Here is a 6,217-nt window from a genome sequence, read left to right as displayed (position 1 = left end):
TCTAGACCGTTCCTCTGTGGTGCAGCATCTGCGCTGACGGAGAACGTTTCAGGCTAGGAGCACAACACGCTGATTTTTAATCGATAATACCTACACCCAAACAAATGGTTTATAATAGAAAAAGAATACACATTCCCTGACACCACTCCCCGGACAGCCCAATATGTACAAATAATTGAAAGAGATTTGGCACACCCATTACCCCAAATTCCGACGCAGCCGGACTAAACAGGCTTGTAATGCATGATTGGGAAAAATAATGCACAACCGCAACATAGACAAGCTTAATGAAAAAATAGAGAAGCTGATCAATTACCCGAGACGTGTTTATTTCAGGACGTTACCGCCCAAACAAAAAAGGTGACTTTAACAAGTCGTGCCTGGCAAAAGAGAAAACGCTGTTTTTCTCCTGTCAAGCTGTAACATTCTAGGTTTGAGGAAGAGAGGAAATACTTCATCGGTAAAGAGGTGGGAAGGCCTAGGGATAACAGTTGTGTGGTGTGTGGTGTGTGGTGTGTGTGTGTGTGTGTGGTGGTGTGTGTGTGTATGGTGTGTTGGTGGTGGTGCGCGGGTGTGGTGTGTGTGTGTGTGTGTGTGTGTTGTGTGTGTTGGTGGTGTGTGGCGTCTGTGTGTGTGTATGTGTGTGGCCTAGCATTACTATACTTGTGGGGACCTAAATCTGTTTACACAGTCACGTGTGGGGACTTGCTTCCCTTATGGGGACAAATTGGAGGTCCCCATGAGGGGAATCATTAATTTTAGGGTGAAGACTTGGTTAGGTTTAGGGTTAGGGTTAGGGTTAGGGTTAGGCATGTGTTGGTTATGGTTAAGGTTAGGATAAGTCTCCAGGAAATGCATGTAAGTCAATGTAATGTTCCCTGAAGTGATGTATACATGGTATGTGTGTGTGTGTGTGTGTGTGTGTGTGTGTGTGTGTGTGTGTGGTGTGTGTGTGTGTGTGTGTGTGTGTGTGTGTGTGTGTGTGTGTGTGTGTGTGTGCCAGTGTGAGCCAGTGTGACCTTTCACTTACCTATTCCTTCTCCGTCGTCCCAGAAGAACGATCCTTGAGCAGTCCCGCTGTCGCTCAGGGCAACTATCAGTCCTAAAGGATTCCTCCGGCTGAAGCAGAATGGGTAGAGAGGGGTTGTAGCAAATTACATAAGTGCAACATCTATGTATGCTCCCTGCTGCTGAGGACACACACATTAACATTCCTGCTGGCGGGATCCACCTGATCTCACCTCTGCCGGGGCATTCATCACCCTCTGACTGTCTCACTGCATCGTTCTTTAACACACACTAACGATCACAGATGGCATTTCATTTGACTGGTGGAGAAACTACAAGAAGCAACTGCAATGCGTTCACCTATGAAACTCTACGGGGGCCGACAAGTGCAAAGACGCTTCAACGGCCCCTAAACACGCTGCCCTTTCATCAACAATGCAAATAAAAACACATAAGACTGCCATAAGACTATTAACTGAACACCTGAACTGTTGAAACAACATCCATAACATTCATCTGGCTGCAACTTACAAAGTATTTATCGAATATATCATATTCCAATCACTTGTATATAGACTCTTATTGAACTATTTCACTATTTATCTTGCAATTTTTTCTGTTTTTCAGTTTTTATTGTGTTGCACTGTTGGAGGAGCCTGTGACCTGAGATTTCCATCGTCATAACTACACTGTAGCTATGTACGTATGACTAATAAAAGCCTTGAACCTTGAACAAAGGACACGCTGAAAGAAGCTCAAAACACAACAGAAACAGGGACACTACAAAGAGATGCATTTGTATGTGTTTTGGCACATTTGTGTTTTTTTAATTGCATTAAATGACAACGTTTCTCCTAATGTAGGTTTGTTGGGCCGTTGTATCTTGTTTTACACCTTCCCGTGGCTCCAAATCTCTCCGCAAACTAAACAGACAGGAAGTTGACCCTTAGCTGTGTGCTGTCATGATATATCAGCCGTGATGTGTGCACACTCACCTGTAAAGGGTGGTATTCTCTGGTTTCTGCCAAGGCAAGATGTATCCCCCTCTGATATGAAGGTTGATATGATCCAAGGGGGTAGGCATGCTAACCATTTTTCCACGCACTCCAACATCTTTGGCCTGAAAATACATTAAGTAATTCATTTTGAGACATTGTATTCCTTTGTGGAAAATGTGTGTGCAAATAAAACACGAAGCAAGCAATAAAAAAAAAAGGTGGCATATACATTTGAAGCATTTCGGTAATTATTACACCCCTAAAGAATAATTTTGCAGTATATTCAACTTTTCTCTAACAGCTTGCACCTCTCTTTATGCTGAATGGACACGTTTAATGGAGGTAACCACTCCCCTGCACCATCCTGTGCCCCCGTTTAAATCGTTGTTTTCTGAAGTTTAGTTGGGCTTTATGATGCTGGCTAACAGATGGGGAGTCCCCTAGCTAGAAACAGACGAGTGGATGTTTGTTTTTGTCATCAAGGCGCCTTCTGCCGATATTGAGCTGCAATCTGCAATGATGTGGACCAACATGTCTCTAGTTAATATTGTCTTTTGGGTTTCTGTTGAAGTTGTGGTTTGAGTCTCTTTTTCTGTCTTTTATTTTTAGACATAAAGGACCTCATAGATGCAGGATATGATGCTCAGATCTTCATATGCTATTCATTAGTATTCACACTTAGAAGCCAGTCAGGTGAAACCAACTCAAAACTAAAGACAACTAAATGATTTTATAAAAGCATGGGTAATGTAGATACAACATGTAATGTGCAAAAATTGTTAATCGCTAAGACAACTGCTTGTTCTTATTTGTTTATGTTGGTATGAAAAACTGTTAATCTGTGATATAGTAGATATACTTCATTAGTTTGTTGTCTTTATTTTGAGTGTGTTATGGTTACATTTTGCTAAATTTAGTACCACAGCCGAGTGCTGCCACCATTTTGTGTCAACTAAACTGGGAAGCTACATGCTTTTTTTGTTGGTTTTTGTAGTCAATTTATTGAACATGTCAGAAACAAAGCATACAAAAATAATAATATATATATATTCTTTTTTTTTTCTTTCTCACTCATAACAATAATTATAACAAAGCGCAACAAAATAATAATAAAAAAAAAAAAAAAAAAAAAATCTCAAATACTCTGTAATGTTCAACAGGGGCAAGAAGAAGCTTAAAAATAACTTGTCTGGTCCTACCCCCTCTAGCATACATGTTCCTTATAAATAAAATATTAGGTCATCGTCATCAGTACGATGTAAACATATGATGGTGTATTCTGTTATCTTTTTATATTATATGTTAAAGCACTTACTGATGTTTATTTCATTTTGAAAGTAATAAGAGAAAGTAAGCAGTCCCAGATAATTACTGTGTTACTAGAATAGGGATTCTCTACTACAAGAAGCTTTCATGTTTTTTGTTCTTTGTAAATCGCTTAATTTTATGTATGCAAATGAAGAGATTCAAGTTATTGCTGAGGAAACACCACTGTCACTCTTTTGATTATTTCTCCCCATTGATCAGGAGACATCAACAAAGTCTTTGTCCTCCTAATTNTTTACTGGTTGTTACGGACTTGGACTCACCGTGTAGAAGTCATACCAGCGTGTGTTAGGAACATAGCCGTCCACATTAGTGACTCCCTGTCAAAGACAAAGTAAGCAAAACAAAGATATTCATAATATAAAGTGATATAAGCCAAAGAAAGAAATGTGTGTGTGTGTGTGTGTGTGTGTGTGTGTGTGTGTGTGTGTGTGTGTGTGTGTGTGTGTGCGTGTGTGTGTGTGTGATTACCTTATCAAGGGCAGGGGTGATAAGGAGGGCCGGACCCCAGAGGAATTGCTTGTGTATGTCCCATGTGTTTCTATCATTCGCAAACCTGTGACACACCAGTAACCATAGCATGAGAATGGACTAAAAAAACCACTGTTCAAGAAGTCATTCAGAATTCAATGGTTTGAAGATGTAAGCCACATATCCCTAACAGCTCCTTTATAAGAGTCTACAAATATGAATATGTTTTTATTTCTCATACAGTTCTACACATTCACATCTGGTAGCTGCGAGGTTAAGCTAGTGTCGTCTATGGTTGGCCTCTAAACAGGCCTTGATCAAGCATTTCTTACTGGCAGCTGCTGTAGGAGGGAATATATATACTTATAATTTGTCATCCCTTCACAAGAAAAAGTGAAAGTCACGAACCACCTTGTATAAACTCACTCATACTAAAGCCCATGTTGATAGTTTATAATAATTAAATGTGCTATTAAGCTAGCAAGTGTTGGCTATCTATCTGTCTATTTAAATCAAGCTAGCTAAGGTATCCTATCTGTCTAGTGGGCAGGCTTACCTTTAGCTACCCATTTTTACAAGCTATCCTGCTAGCTTTTTCAAAATCTGTGGCTCTCGTCAATTCAATTCAAATTGTTATTTAACACCCTATGGTATGACCTCGACATTTTTGGTGTTTTTGTTTAAACAGACCGGACACCCTCAAACAGCAAGCGGCCCCTTACAGCTCCAAACATCGCTGTAAATTCTCAAACATACGTTTTTTAGATAAAAAGTAATAACAAAGTGGCAAAGATTCTTTTATCGTAAGTTTCAAAACATAATATGGCAATGTGGAAGCGAACTTGAGCCGGAAGAGCATAAGATGAACAAGGGAGTCTTTGCTGGTAACAACTAGTAAAAAATGTGTTTTACATTAAAACAGTGGAGCTGAAAACGTGTTGGAGCACTGAAATGAAAGCTCTACTTAAATTGGTTTTTAGTCCAGTTGCCACCACATTTGATATTCTGCATACTAATGACAAGCTATGTAGTATAAAATCAGTTTATCTTGCGAGCAGATCAGGAGAAAAAAAGATCCATCGTGGTAATAGCCAAATGATCCGATTAAGTGATTACATGTAATGCTGGAGCCATGAAGTTAGCAGAAGAGATAAGGCCCGTGTGTGAGTCCATGCTTACTCGTGCAGGAGGGGTCTGACTACTGTGCTTCCTTTGGTGTGAGCCTCGAACATCAGTGTGTACAGGTAGGGCAGCAGGGTGTAGCGGATGTTCAGGACGTCCCGGGAAACCTGGGCGAAATTGTCATCCCAAGCAACAGGATCTTGTCTCTGAGAGAAAGAACATATATATAAAAGCGGTGGTTACAGATAGCCAAAACCAATAGTGTGAGAGCTACTTATGCTAACTAATATTAACATTTCAGAAGAAGATGTTCATGTTGACATGATGGATCACATATTATTTGGATGTCATATAAATGAATACCACCTTTTTTGTATAGTTTTGTGTAACTATATGTTATTTACAAGAAATTATTCAAAATGAATCTTAGGTTAGAGTAAATGAATACATCTTATTCGTTTTTTAACACTTATGCTTCTCTGTTTTGGCTTTTGAAAGTTAAAACTTAACTCAGAGTAGTAACCCTTTCACTTAACCTCAAAGGCTTGCCTGACCTCCCATGCCTAGCTACGGTTACCAAGTAATGATCACTGTTCAGGGAAAGGTGTTTAGGGAGCGGTTAATTGGTAGCGCCCACTTGTTGTGAAATCGTTTTTACATTGTTCTCTGTATCTTTCCCTTTAACAGATGATCCCCTTGACATATACAGTAGGCGGACATCCCGTTTATGTGGAATGAAAAAAGCTAAAAAGTCAAAATACCAGCACAACATCCACTGACTGAGATTGTTTACTTGTATCTAGAGACGAGTGCTGAGTGTTTGAGTCAACACATTCTCTGTTTCAACAGATGTACATCTCAAACGCTGCGTGTACGGTTCATTTCTCTCAGTTACAAGCACAGATACACTCACACATACAGCGCTCTGCAGGAGAAACCCAGCGGAGTATGAACGTATTCATTTTGCATTTGTCCGTGAAATAAATGTACATTTACACACAGCCTCGTTTTTCTCATCTTGACACTGTGTTTCAAGACCTGACTATTTCCTGTTAGGATTTCACAACATAAAGCACTTTAAAACTTTACTAGGTATGAAGAAGGACTGACGGGAACACTTGGGGGTTTGTATCAATCTAGAAATACTCCAACTACTGATAAACGTTGCACAAACTATTCTGCCCCGCAATGTTCTGATTTTCACTTCATTTTTAATTGGTAACGAGAGCAACGTCCCCTTAAGAGACAAGGACAGAACATAGGACACGGTGTACAATCATTGTGAAGATATG

The 6,217-nt window shown here is 39.8% G+C and overlaps 1 protein-coding gene across 1 annotated transcript in view; it reads right to left on the bottom strand.

The window, feature by feature from the left end:
• Positions 1-5,486, bottom strand: part of LOC104966326 (sodium channel and clathrin linker 1-like) — a 42,832-nt gene extending 37,346 nt beyond the window's left edge. Inside the window, exons 1-6 of the mRNA XM_010795514.1 lie at positions 5,475-5,486; positions 4,983-5,131; positions 3,804-3,888; positions 3,596-3,652; positions 2,004-2,128; positions 1,031-1,119 (exon numbers count right to left, since the gene is read on the bottom strand). Coding sequence (XP_010793816.1) covers positions 1,031-1,119; positions 2,004-2,128; positions 3,596-3,652; positions 3,804-3,888; positions 4,983-5,131; positions 5,475-5,486 — 517 coding nt within the window. The remainder of the gene's footprint in view (positions 1-1,030; positions 1,120-2,003; positions 2,129-3,595; positions 3,653-3,803; positions 3,889-4,982; positions 5,132-5,474) is intronic.
• Positions 5,487-6,217: the final 731 nt, after the last annotated feature.

Source organism: Notothenia coriiceps, unplaced genomic scaffold (assembly GCF_000735185.1).
Source record: "Notothenia coriiceps isolate Sejong01 unplaced genomic scaffold, NC01 NC01_scaffold00037246, whole genome shotgun sequence".
Classification (NCBI taxonomy): domain Eukaryota; kingdom Metazoa; phylum Chordata; class Actinopteri; order Perciformes; family Nototheniidae; genus Notothenia; species Notothenia coriiceps.
Note: the sequence above shows the minus strand (reverse complement) of the source record. Positions and strands in the feature narration are given on the sequence as shown.